Source organism: Triturus cristatus, chromosome 11 (genome assembly GCF_964204655.1).
Source record: "Triturus cristatus chromosome 11, aTriCri1.1, whole genome shotgun sequence".
Lineage (NCBI taxonomy): Eukaryota > Metazoa > Chordata > Amphibia > Caudata > Salamandridae > Triturus > Triturus cristatus.
Window position 1 is genome coordinate 136,232,566 of NC_140594.1, and position 14,654 is coordinate 136,247,219.

The 14,654-nt window shown below is 46.8% G+C and overlaps 1 protein-coding gene across 6 annotated transcripts in view; it reads left to right on the forward strand.

Annotated features, from left to right (window-relative positions):
• CIT (citron rho-interacting serine/threonine kinase) overlaps positions 1-14,654 on the forward strand; it is a 1,313,172-nt gene that overhangs the window by 506,744 nt on the left and 791,774 nt on the right. For 3 of the 6 annotated variants that reach the window (XM_085636268.1, XM_085636269.1, XM_085636266.1), the window contains exon 14: positions 25-216. In XM_085636268.1, coding sequence (XP_085492394.1) covers positions 25-216 — 192 coding nt within the window. The remainder of the gene's footprint in view (positions 1-24; positions 217-14,654) is intronic. The other 3 variants (XM_085636271.1, XM_085636267.1, XM_085636272.1) reach the window with 1 other exon arrangement.

The window sequence follows — 14,654 nt, forward strand, 5'->3', positions numbered from 1 at the left end:
GTAAACTTTCTCCTCTTGCCTCAGGAGTTTCATGCTCAGGTGGAGGAAATGAAGCTGATGATGCGACAGCTGGAGGAAGATCTTGATGCTGCGCGCCGGCGGAGCGACCTCTACGAATCTGAGCTGAAAGAGTCGCGTGCCACTGTCGAAGAATTCAAACGTAAAGCTACAGAATGTCAAAATAAACTCCAGAAGGTAGCCAAGAGCCCACAAGGGGTGAGGGGGGCCTTTCTACAGATCTTCCTATCGCATGCAACTCACTTCTAAATATGAATAACCTTCAACTTCACCAGAATTGTGTATTGTTTTTAAAGAATGGCCGGACAGGTGAGATCCACAAATCTAGGAATGTGAAGAGTTCATTATTGTATTTCTCGTTTATGCACAGTTCTCCAATTTACTATTATCCAATCTACAATGAATTTGTGTTCTAATAGCTAGACCCTGCAGTTAACTTTCAAGCTATTTTACACATTATTAGGTTTTGGCAGTGAATACCTAGGTCATTCACGCATAAATTTCTGACTTTTGCCGTCTTTCTTTGCTGAAGTACCGGTTGCTTAGGTAAAATTCAGTGTTTGTTTCCAAATTTCAAGTAGTTCTAAACTTCATTTTTCTGCATATGTCTTAAAACAGGGCGTTTCATTTGGACTCTTAAAAATACAGGTGATCCTTATATGTGTGTGCCTATGCCAGTATGTTCGAGGCATGTTGCCTGCTGAATTCATATCTGTGCATAGGTCGCCGCCTAGTGTTGGGTCCGGATGTTTGCACGTTGTTGTCCTGGAAGAGTCTTCGAAGTATCCTGAGATAGGTGACTCCTCCCCTGGACCACAGTGCGCATGGGCATCCTCTCCATCCTCAGATTGTTTTTTTCCGCCATTGGGTTCGGATGTGCTTATCTTGACTCAAGTTAGGAAAATTTAGTTTTCAGGCCAAAAGGCCTTTAGTTTTCGTCGGTACTGTTCCCGATCGGTATCGACAGTTTACTAGCTAGTTTAGCGACTTTAACAACTTTTTCGGATCCATTATATCCGACCATCGACCCTACATCGACGATGGAATCGAGGACCCCATTCAAGCGGTGTCCTGTTAGCCACGCCAAATATCCCCATATCGACGTCCACCCGGTGTGCAACAAATGCCTCTCACCGGATCACGACGAATCAAAATGTATGGCCTGTGCCCGATTCAGATCCAAGAAGACTCTCCGGAATCGACGAGCCGCGAGACTTGAAGCACAGCAGGCGGCACCGGCCCCGACCAACATCTTCAGCACCGAGGACGAAGATGTTGAAAGCGTGGAAAACATACCCTCCAGCCCCGCTTCCGAACACGGTTCCAGATCGGAAGACGTAGATGAAGAGCTTTTTCACAGGGAAGAAGCCGACGATGAGGTAGGAGACTACGATGAGGCCTTAGGGGCCGAAGAAGGTAGCTCTGGTGACGAGCAGGGCCTACCCATCCAAATGGAGGATATCATAGAGCGTCAGTCTACTGCTCCGGTCGAGGGATCGCCTTCGGGCCTTACCCAAGATCAATCCCGCAGTTCTTCGGCCCCGCCCTCTGGCCCGGCCTCGGACATCCAGCGAGAGCCATTATTGCCCAAAAAGACTGGTTTCCCTTCCACGAAACCGAAACCAATCGTCGCACCGGTTCCACAGAAACCGAAAGTGAAAATAACACTGGTCGGCTCGAGGACCACCACACCTTCGACGCCAGCCAAAACCGTCGGCTCCGACCGCACCAAAAGGGACTTCGGTGCCGAACTCGCTGCAGCCGATGTCGGCGCCGACCCAAAGAAAAAGACCATCGGTACCGCCAAAGCGCCTCGGCCCCCGGCACCGAAACAATCGGCACCGACCACCAAGGTTAAAATGGCCGCTGCATCGCAATCCACCTCGAAAGCAGCGACTACGGTCCAGTCATCGTCGCCGTCGACAGCTACTACCTCTCCTCGACTCGATGACCCTGTGGCCCCAAAGAAGTCCACACCTACCTCTACAGAACCACTCTGCGCCAAAGAACCGTCGGCGTTCCAGGTGCGACAAGTTGCAGCGTCTTTGCAACGCATCAGAGAAAAGGCAGCCCTTCAGGCCACGTCGGGCTCCGAGCCGAAAAAGGCTCAAAAGGCACCTTCGGCACCGACCAACATCACCTTTGGCTTGCCGCCATCCACAGCGACGAAACTGTTCGAGATCAGAACACGTGTCACCCAGACAAGGTCCCCATCTACTGAACGCTCTCCTGCTGGGACATCACCGTCCCACTTCATCGACGCCGACACCGGCAGGCTCATGCTCCGAAAGTGGAAGATCACTTCCGAGCAGGCTCTGGACTCTTACAGGATCCCGCTAAAGCAAAAACTGCCGGCGGAATCGGAACCAGTTCTCTATGAACGCCTCCACACCTCTTACCCAGAACCACAGTCCTTCTCTCCGACGCCCTCCGACACGGACACAGTAGAGGACTATATGGGTGACGACCCCTTCTACCCCAGGGATATGGACCCTGAAGGCCAGCAGGACCCTGATCAAGTTTGGGATGACCCTGTAGACCCAGGTGCCGCTCTGGATACACAGGACACGCAGCTTTATGGCGCAAAAACGTCTCCCACAGAGGACACTGCTGCATTCAACGCCCTCATTGAACGTGCCGCAGCCAATCATGGAGTGCAACTCCACTCAGACACAATCGAGGACGATTTCTTGGTGGACACTTTCGCATCCTCAGAGAGGACTGTAAAGACTCTGCCCATGTTGAAAGGTGTCCTCAAGCCAGCAAAGGACATTTTCAAAGAAACCACCAGGGCACGGGTAATAAACCCCAGGATCGAGAAAAAATACAAGCCCGCACCTGGGGACCCTACGTACATTAGAGGCCAGTTACCTCTGGACTCCATCGTAGTTGCCAATGCTCGCAAACGGGCACACTCGCAGTCAACTGGTGATGCTCCTCCCCCGGACAAAGAGTCCAAGGTGCTGGAGACCTCCGGCAAAAGGATTGCAGCCCAGGCGGCAAACATATGGCGCATTGCCAATACACAGGCGCTCCTAGCTCGCTACGATCGCTCACACTATGACACGTTAGAGACCCTACTCCAACATTTACCAGACGAGTACAAAGAGGCAGTGGAGCTCCTCATCAGGGAGGGACAACTTCTCACAAACGCATCCATTAAGTGTGCACTGGATGCCGCCGACACAGCTGCGAGAGCAATAAACACTCCGGGTTCAAACCTGAGGTTCAAAATAACATCCTCAATCAGCCCGTCAACCCTGACTACTTATTCGGACCAGAGGTTGACACCACCCTAGAAAAAATAAAAAAAGACACAGACACTGCAAAGTCAATGGGGGCTCTGCAAACGCAGACATTTCGTAGTGGCTCCTTTCGTCGCCCTGGAAATAGAGGAGCAGGTAGAGGACAGGGGTCACAGCAAACATACAATAAAGGGGACACACAAAGTACCTATGATAAAAACACCCGAGGTGGATATCGTGGCTCCAGCACGAAGGGCAGAGGACGCGGTTACGGCAATACCAGGTCCTCCCCCAAAAACAAACAGTGACGCCCTCTCCCTTCCCCCCCGACCACATAACACCTGTCGGGGGAAGACTCCAGCGGTTCCTGTCCACGTGGACTACCATCACCACGGACAGGTGGGTCAAAGATGTTATCCAACACGGTTACTGCCTCGAACTAACCTCCACTCCACCCACAATACCCCCAAAACACCGTCCTATGTCCTCAGAGCACTTACCGTTATTACAGCAGGAAGTGCTAAGTATGCTGCAAAAAGGCGCAATAGAGGTCGTGCCCGTCCACCAGCAGGGAACAGGGGTGTACTCTCTGTACTTCTTAATACCAAAAAAGGACGGGTCACTCAGACCTATACTAGACCTGAGACCCCTCAACCACTACATTCTCTCAGAGCATTTCCACGTGCTCACCCTACAGCAGGTTCTCCCGCTGCTCAGACAGGGAGACTTCCTAGCCACGCTAGACCTCAAAGATGCGTATTTCCACATACCCATACACCCGTCACACAGAAAATATCTCAGGTTCACTATTCAGGGGCAGCACTACCAATTCAAAGTCCTTCCCTTTGGCGTGACAACAGCACCCAGAGTTGTCACAAAGTGCCTAGCTACTGTGGCCGCACATCTACGGAGGCAACACATACACGTCTACCCTCACCTTGACGACTGGCTTGTTCAGGCAAAGTCAGCCCAGCAATGTGCCAGCCACATGTCCCGCACCATTCACCTTCTTCACAGTCTGGGATTCTCACTAAATTACCCAAAATCACATCTCCAACCCGCACACGTACAACAGTACCTAGGTGCGACCATAGACACTCTGGCAGCCACAGCTCAGCCAAATCTAGTGAGGATCCACGGCATACAAATGCTGATCTCAAAGTTCAAACCCCAACACTCCCTTCCTGCGCGAGTGTTCATGCAGTTGATGGGCATGATGGCCTCCTGCATTTTCATAGTCCCGCACGCGAGAGTACATATGCGCCCGCTTCAGGAGTGCTTGGCACGCCAATGGAATCATGCTCACGGGCAATTAAAAGACCTAGTGTTGGTGAGCGGTCGGGCATACAACTCTCTGCATTGGTGGAATCCACAAAACCTTTGCAAGGGCCGACCGTTCCACGAGCCTGTTCCACGAATAATACTGACAGCGGACGCGTCTCTCCAGGGATGGGGAGCTCATGTACTCAATTACACAGTGCAGGGACTATGGACAATACAACAAAAGAAGATGCACATCAACCTTCTAGAACTGATGGCAATCTTCCTGGCAATGAAAGCCTTCAAGGTACACTTGTGCAACAAAGTCGTGTTGATCCGGACGGACAACATGACTGCCATGTACTACATACAGAAGCAGGGAGGAACGCACTCTCCACAGTTGTCTCATCTGGCACAGAGCATGTGGAAGTGGGCCATTCAGAGGAATATATTCCTCATGGCGGAACACCTCCCCGGCAAGGACAACCAGATGGCGGATCTGCTCAGCAGACACAGCCACCAGATGCACGAGTGGGAGCTACACTCGTCCGTACTCCAACCGTACTTCCAACAGTGGGGCCATCCAGAGATAGACCTATTCGCGACAAGCGAAAACGCAAAATGCCAAAGCTTTGCCGCCAGGTTCCCACATCCACAGTCGCAGGGCAATGCGATATGGATGAACTGGTCCGGCAGATTTGCGTACGCTTTTCCCCTAGCGCCGTTGATACCGCTGGTGGCACGCAAACTGCGACAACACTCACTAACACTCATCCTGGTTGCTCCCACATGGGCACACCAGCCATGGTACACCACCTTTCTGGAACTTTCCGTGGTGCCGCATCAAAGGCTGCGGATCAAACTCGCGCATTTGACGCAGAACCATGGAGAAATTCAGCACCCAGATCCGCAACAGCTGAACCTGGCGATCTGGCTCCTGAAGTCCTAGAGTTTGGCTACCTAAACCTGCCACCTGACTGTATGGAGATCATTAAGGAAGCTAGGAGACCCACTACCAGAGCTTGCTATGCAGCCAAATGGAAGAGGTTTGTCATTTATTGCAATAACAATGACATTAACCCGCTAGACGCATCCATTCAAAACATCATCTGTTACCTCTTACACCTATACCGATGCAATCTGGCGTACACCTCAATACGTATCCATTTAACCGCAATAGCAGCCTATCTCCAAAACAGGCAGCACCTCTCTTTATTCAGAGTGCCTGCCATCAAAGCCTTCTTGGAGGGACTTAAACGAGTAATTCCCCCAAGACACCCACCAGCACCAGTGTGGAACCTCAACTTGGTCCTCACCCGCCTGATGGGCCCACCCTTCGAACCTCTCCACTCATGTGAGATTCAATTCCTCACCTGGAAAGTAGCTTTCCTAGTAGCAATCACTTCGTTAAGAAGAGTTAGTGAACTCCAGGCACTAACCATTCAAGAGCCATTCATACAGGTTCACGCAAACAGGGTCGTACTACGTACCAACCCAAAATTCATGCCTAAAGTAATATCGCAGTTCCACATGAATCAAACGATTGAACTGCCTGTTTTCTTTCAGAATCCACAAAATGTCGCTGAAAGAATGCTCCATACACTAGACGTCAAAAGAGCCCTCATGTACTATATAGACAGAACCAAAAGCTTTAGGAAGACAAAACAACTTTTCGTTGCCTTTTCCCCACAACACAAAGGCAACGCCATCTCCAAAGCAGGTATAGCCAGATGGATCGTTAAATGTATTCAAATTTGCTATCAAAAGGCTAAACGCACATTAACGATTCCCCCACAAGCCCACTCAACACGCAAGTTAGGGGCCTCCATGGCTTTCCTGGGAAACATTCCTTTACATGATATATGTAGAGCAGCCACATGGTCCACTATACATACATTTACCAAACACTATTGTGTAGATGTACACTCAAAACAGCAGGCAGCTGTAGGACAGGCTGTTCTCAAAACTCTTTTTCAGACTGCTGCAGCTGGCACGGGTAGCCGCCGCTAATAGGAGGTACTGCTGTGTATTCTATGCACAGATATGAATTCAGCAGCCCACATGCCTCGAACTGAATATGCTACTTACCAGTATGCATCTGTTCTTGGCATGTAGGGCTGCTGACATTCATATCGCCCACCCTCTTCCCCGGCGCCTGTAGCAGCTGCAGCTCTCAGAATTACTGTATAGCATGGTCATCACTTTCTGTATCTACTCCATCACTGCCACAATGGCGAAAAACAATCTGAGGATGGAGAGGATGCCCATGCGCACTGTGGTCCAGGGGAGGAGTCACCTATCTCAGGATACTTCGAAGACTCTTCCAGGACAACAACGTGCAAACATCCGGACCCAACACTAGGCGGCGATCTATGCACAGATATGAATGTCAGCAGCCCTACATGCCAAGAACAGATGCATACTGGTAAGTAGCCTATTCAATTTTGTGTTCTATCGCATCTGTCCACACAACTATTTATCTCTTCTCAAAAAGACAACTTTTGAAATTTTCTCCATTTAATCCATGCTAGGGTTGTGTTTTGGGGCACCGGTGAAGCTGGCAGCTCCCAAGCCTCTGTTCTTGTGGGCCTGTACCTTTCTTTCTACTTGATCCTGTCACTCCCTTGACTGTGGGCAAAGACTGACATTTCTTTTCTTGCAGGAAGTATATTTGCTGCTCTTCAGGACGAGCCCTTTTAGGCATAAATCCCTTCTCTACATAGCATAATTTGAGTCGACTGCTCAGTTGGTTTGGTTCCAATTCTTCTGAACCCGTTTAGGACCTTGTTGCAGACCTTAGTGCAATTTTCGAACTTCTGTTAAATAAATAAAAAATAAAACATTCTTGGTTAATGATATTTGCTAAGAATGTTTTAGCAACCAAGGTTCTCTGCTGTAAATGCAGTTAATCAGGGGTCAGCAGCCGTAGTATATTGTTGTGCCAACCGTCTTTGCTCTGTTGTGTAAAGCCAGATGAAGGGACATGAGCGCAGTTACTGTATTCTACAGACCTCCTCCAACCAGTGGAATACCAGGTCTATTTAAGGACATTTTAGTGTAGCATAAAAAAGTTTAGCTTTGAGATTTGGGTGCATTCATCTCCTCATGTATCCAAACCTGCATCCAACCCCCATCACTAGCTTTCCTACCACAATCCACCTTAATGCACATTTTTCCTCCTCTCATAGTGCTGTTAGAGATCTTTAAATTGATAGTACATAGCATTATTGTAGACAGGCATGGTATTACCCCTTCCTAATCCAGAAACCCCCCTCCTGTTTACATTTACAGCTCTCTCTTTGAGAAGAAAAATGACCATATTTGTCAGTTCAACTAGGTATGAAAGATTCAGTCGGTTGTACATTACTAATGTTATTATTTGTCTGGACCAAAGAAAATATGGCAGAGAATAGCTTGGTGAATATTGAAAGTTTAAGGGCTCTTTCTTATGTGATCTTTGTTGTTTAACAATGTTAATTGCCAAGGTCCAATGTCAAATATCTTCCTCATCCAATCAGTGAATTTGAAATGTCTATTCCTGGTTCAATTCCTCTTTCCACCACTGCAGTATCGGTCTCCTAAACAAACTCTGTAGACTCTTGATGCCTAAGAAGTTGTCCTTGTGTTTCCAGTTGGTGATGTGGTAGGTCTGAGAACCCCCAGTTGCACCACAGCATATAAGTGGCATGATACTGTGATAACTCTCCTATTGGTTGTAAGAGCAGCATAAGCAGCCAAAGAGCACTCAAGGAATAAGTAGATTACAACTTTTAAAAACAATTATCACTGCTATGAACAACTGAACATGTCTTCAATTTTTCAATCCTGGAATACATTACATAGATGAAGGCTCAGACATAAGCGTTTCTTACTTTATTCTACCTTGACAGGAACAAATTGATTCAGATGAGAATGTTATTTATAAACAATAGAACACTATTTCAATCTGGAAGACCCTTCCTAGACCACATCACCCGTTATACGTACTGAGCAGTGGCCACTTCTATTGCTGTGAGCACACTGTTTTTGGTGCATGTGAATGCATTTTTATCACTTTAGAAAAATCATGTTTGCAAGGCTTCTTGACTTTCTATGTCCCCTCTTTCTTTGCATGACAGCCTCTGTGGATTCAAGATTGTCCATCCTATTTCGCTTTTGATCATTTCCTAAGTTAATCACAAATAACATCATCACTACCCAGAGGCAGCAAACACATCCCAGAGTAACATCTAAGAGAAACCTTAGCAAGGAGATATTCCTACTGAAAATGTCTTCATTGTAATAGAATTCATTTGTAATAGACACCTTTGGACAGTATCCAAACAACTTCACTGCCCTGCTCTTTGCGCTCAACTGGATAATAAAATCTAGAATATGAATGTCAGTGTTTCGTAGTCAGGTTTTTATATATAACCCATTTATTTAGAAAGCTTGTGAATGTGGCACAATTTTCAGTAACAAATTCTAGGGGCAAGTGGGTAAATGTCCAGAAAATGTACATAAGTAACTTCATCTGTGGTAGAACAAAGAAGGATTGGAAAACATTTGGAGGAATTCTCTCAAATGTTTAAGACACATACATTTTGAAGCATTAAATAAAGTGATTTATTAAGATGCAGAATTCACATACATTTTCTCCTTACGGTCCTTCAGAGTAACCCCCTACTGTACAGTGTCCTTTCCAAGCAATGACCTTCTAGCTGCAGAGGTTGGCTTGAAGTTTTGCAGATATTAGAATCATGGTTTGGGTCACTGCTTGGGTGTAAAGAATTGACAATCACATATCCTCTTGGCCATTGGCATTGTCATAAGTCACGTCTGGGTTTCTTCAGTCCCTTGCAGCTCAGCTTGAAGTTTTTTGCTTTTGGGAGTTTGAACAGAGCACACATGAGCTGGTAAAGTTGCTTGTGATTGGCTGTAGACAGGAACCCTATGGTATAGTTAGAGCATGATATTGAAGAGAAGGTAACGGAGCGATTTTGAGTGCTGAAGAAGAGAACACTTTCTTTATAGTTCAATAGGTATTTAATTATTTTCAAACAATGTATATTGGAAAACAAGATTATAAGGACAGATTGCTTTGGGCAGCACACACAGGCTTTCAAAGAGGAACTGACACACAAAACACTTGTTTATAAAATGAAAAAAACATTTATTCCAATTGTGATTTGGTAATATTTGGATTTATGAAAGGTGTTGGAAATGAACTCATATTTTGTTTGTTTTGACAGCTGCATTTTAGCATCGGAAACAATTCAAGAAGGAGCATCTAGGGCTTTACTTCCACATCCTTCGCCTCCTTGTGTATGCTTGCTGCCCAAAAATGCAATTCTCGCTCTTCATCCACTGTCCTTGAGATGCCTTTTTTGAGAGTTTGGTCATCATTATTACTATAATTCTAATTAAAAGAACACTGATAATATTAACAATAAATTAATTGGGTACTAAAATACTTTCTCATACCAAATTGTCTTGGACACACAGATATGGAGACCTGTGATGGCTTGCAGTACCCATGTGTTCTCAGGTTGTCTGCTAGTTGCGTGCACATTTCGCCAGCCTGTCCCCTATTTTTATTTAGGAAGAAGGAGAGAGCCTCCTGCATTCAAATTGCCTCCATTTGCTCCTCTCATCCATCTCGCTCTTCCGACTCCTTTGGAGGGGATTATCCTTCGGAAGCAGGATTGGTTTTGCCGTTGGCCTCCTTTGGACGACAGGCGTCTATGAGCGACTTGAGTGAGGAGCAGCCAGTGGAGCAGATTTGCCTCGCCCAGCTCCAAAGAAACCCTTGGGGGCAAAAATATTTGTAGTAGACTCTTTGGCGTTTCCCAAGAGTGTGAAAATTGAGATAAACGTTTACGGCTCCTTTAAGAAATGTTTGCTGAAGAGTCCAATTCTGGGTCAACTTTAATGAGGAGGGACCTACACCTCTCAGTAGATATTGCGCAATTGATATTACTGAAAACAAATATGACTTTTGTGGCCTAATCGAGGAGTTCAGTGAACCCAACTGGGAGGTCAGTGAGCTCATCTTCTTGACTTCTTCGGCCAGGTCCAGTATAGTCACCATGAGACTGCTATATCTAGGAGCTTGTCTTGGCACGACCCCCACAAGCGATTGATGTCCTTTTTGTGATCTCCAACGTATCTGTATTGAAAGGTGGCTGTCTTGCCATCAGATTCTTAGGTCACCGATATTTCTCTTCAAGAGCTGGTTGGGGGCACACCGCTCGAGGGCTGTTTCACACTTCTTTATCCAGCGACTTCCTGAAACAGGAGTCTACACAGGAATCGACTGTGTCTTTTAGTACCTACTCCATTGATACATGTTCTCCAGGTCCAACATGACTGATGGAGGGGAGCTCTTGTCCCTTGTATCATCCACGTGTTGGTTGGACTTGTGCCAACAGGATCTGGTTGCCTCTTGCTCACTTTCCAAATACGTTTGAGTCATCGCCGTTGAGTTGGTTGATTCATGGTGGCTGGGAGCCTACTGCAAGGAGTTTCTACTCCAAAAGTACTGTTGCGTCCGACAAGGCCTTCTTGCCTGAGGTATCCATATCCTTGGAGAGGTCATCATCAGGAGATGAATTCCAACTCCTTCTCTTCCTCCATGAATAAGGAGTTGTCTCCCTGTGTTGCAGTTTTTCTGGCTTCAGTTAGGAATATAGAACTAGGAGAGTAGTATTAATAAAGAGACCTGGTAGGTCCACTGGAGTACTATTCAGGGAAAAATGCTACCTTGGGACTCGCACTTCCAGCTCTTCCTACAGGCTTTTTGGCCTGAGATGTGTCCACACAGAAAGTAAGATTACTCTGGTAGTGATGTACGGGGCATCTAGCTCCAGGCCCAGCAGGGGTTTGGCAAGAGTACATTCTCCCTAAGCTTCAGTTGTGGTGCCTGAGCATCCTCTTATGAGTAGTTGGGTGCTGAGCTGACCGATTTCGACAAAGTGCAGAGCATGGCGCCACCGCGAGGGTACGAATATACATGATACCCTCTGCGAATGATAATGGCCCTACTACTGCGCTGCACCACACACAAGCTGACTTCGGGCATCCCTGAGGCATCCGGTTGGGGTTAAGCCATTATACGTATGCCCTCTGGAAAATTTCTAGCAAGACCTTGTTGTTGGTTCCGGAGGAGTTCTGGGCCTCTTTGGCTCAAAACATTCAGGGCGGCTAGGATGCAGGCAAATATCATTAGGGCTGGCCAGAATACTACTAATTTCTTCAGGTGAGCTGTGGGCACTAGTGTCGTGCTCTGTTGCCATGCGTGGATGCGATCCACTGCCTTTCCTGGAGACATTCATATCCCTTATGGATATGCCTTTTGATGACTCCCACCTATTTAGCAAAAAGGGTAATTCTGCCCTGAAAAACACAGATAAAGCAGAACCATGATGTGTTCCTTGAATCTTTTCGCCCGCTTGACAATTTCCTCATCAGTTTTGATGCTTCAGAGGCTACTCCAGAGGGTTACTGTATAGACCACACTAGACCCTGCCGCCACCACAAGTCACCCCGTCCTTAAGTGGTCAGGGACAGATCGCGCAGGTCACCAGGGAAACTGCTCTTCCCAATCTGCACTTCAATCAACCATACCACAGGGGAACCTGTCCTACTTGCACGGGCTACTCCTGCAAAATATTGCCTGAACAAGCCTGGCCTTGAGAAGAAGATTGATTACCTCAAGCATGATATCTCGGTAGTCAAAGAGTTGGTGCAAAGCATCCTGCAGCTCTTCTTGAAGATGGAGAAGCGTTGGGTCTCACCCCCGCGCAGTGGAATTATATCTACAATTCACAGACACTATACTCAACTAAAGAACTTACTGCCTTCAGCGCCTAGCTTAGCTCCAGATGGAGCACAAGGCCTCTACCTAACCACCACTCTCTGCCCCACAGACCCTTACCTCAGCTATCTGAGGAAGACATTCTCGCCCTGCTTGGAACCTACACTAATTCAAAGACGGTCCCCCAATCTAACTCTACTCGCAACATACCTTCAATCATTGCAGACCCTGACAGGGAACCGAGCCTTAAACTCAGAAAGTTGAACATAGAGAACCTCCTTCACATAAACACCTCTACTCAAGAAGTGGTCACTTCCAACTTGCACATCAACTCGATGCTACTCAACTGTATATCAGCTCTGAAACATGCAGCTGATATATCTGATCTCATCATTGCGCATGACTTGGACCTTCTGATCATCACTGAAACCTGGCTCAATGACACTTCCTCCCCAATTCTTGACATCTTAATCCCTCCTGATTACTCAGAAGTAATCGACTGGTTAAAACAGGAGGGGACATTGCCTGCATTCATCTCTCCAACCTCACAGTTAAACAATCCTCATGTTATGTCTCATCCTCCTGTGAACAGCTGGTCCCTAAAATCTGTAACAAAGGCAAGAAGAGTTGCGTGCTGCACTCGATCTATCGCCCTCCTGGCGACAACCTAGCTTTCATAGAGCAAATCATGGAGGTCATTAGCTCGAGCTCGGATCAACTCTGCCACATATTCCTTGGAGACTTCAACATCCATTGGAATGACACAAACTATCCTATTGTCGATTCTTTTTAGGCTTTCCTCTGTGACCTCAATTTCTCACAGCTCTGTAAAGGTCCTACTCACAATAAAGGCGCTACTCTAGACCTCATCATTGCCAAAGACAATCTCATACAAATGGGAGAAATCCTACTCTGTGACTGGTCTGATCACTTTCAAATTCCCTTAAAGCAAAACAAACGACCCGCAATATGAGAGACCTCGACATTAACATGATCACTTCAATCACCAAAGATAGGCTACAGCCCCCCACCTAATTTGACCAACCTTGACGATCTTTCTGAGCATTGCATTAACGCCTTTTCTAACATTCTTGACTCTATTGCTCCAAAACAGCTCAAAAAGTATTCCAGTCAAACTTTCTAAACCATGGTTTAATGGTGCCCTAAATGAACGGTGCAATCTAAGACTCTCTGTGAGACTCTTGAGAAACTCGCCTTCCACCACAAATCTCTCTCAATTGAGGAAAGCGAGGAGCGTTTACAACAAACACATACGCTTGGCGAAAACCAAACAGTTCAGATTTCAACTGGATGGAGCCAAAAACAGACCAAAAAAACTCTTTGAAATCATAAAGGAACAATCTAACCAATCTTCTAACCAGAACTCTACTCCGTTATCCCTGCTTCCTAGTGGTGGTGATTTTACAGCTCACTTCGCTGAAAAAAACATGAAAATAGAGCTGGAGCTATTACCCACAACCCCGACTTTGTTATCCTAGTTATCGCCCACAGGATCAGGGGAGGTGGCAGAATCAATGACAATATACACGCCTTTGGGCAGCTCTCTCTAAAACAACGCCTCTTGGAGCAGTTTTCTACTACTAGACTGCACTGAGATACTTCGCAAGATGGCATCCATCAAACCATCCAACCACTTTGGGGATCCTCTACCCGCCAAGCTCTATAAAGATTAAATCTCCGCCTTTCTCCCTCTTTGGTCAAGGATCCTTCATGAATCCCTCTTACAGGGAAAGATACCGGACTGCCTAAAAGTTGGGCAAGTTACTCCAATTCCTAAGAAGCCAACGCGGACCTATCAGATCCAAACAACTTCCGACCTATCACCAGCAGCATGACTAGCTAAATTGCTTGAAAAATGCATACATTCGCAGCTCTGCTAACATATTGAGAAATATCAACTCCTGGATCCTCATCAGTCAGGGTTCAGAGCAGGGCACAGCACTGAAACGGCACTAACGCACATTGTGGATGTCGCCGTGAGAGCCCTTGACCAAAATATCCCTTGTCTCCTGATCCTTCTAGACCTATCCTCGGCCTTCGATACCATCAAAGATGAAAACCTGATTGATCTCCTTCATCATAGGTTGGGTTTTTCGGGCCCGGTCCTAAACTGGTTTGCCGCCTTCCTTCACAACCGCACGCAAAGGATCAAAGTTAATCATGCACTCGCGTCCTGTCCTGATTGGAGTCCCCCAAGGTTCTGCGCTCTCGCCCACTCTTCAACCTATTTAAGGAGCCTCTTGCGGTCATTCTGAATAGAGCAAACATTCAATATCACATGTATGCGGATGACACGCAATTGTTCCTGAAGATCT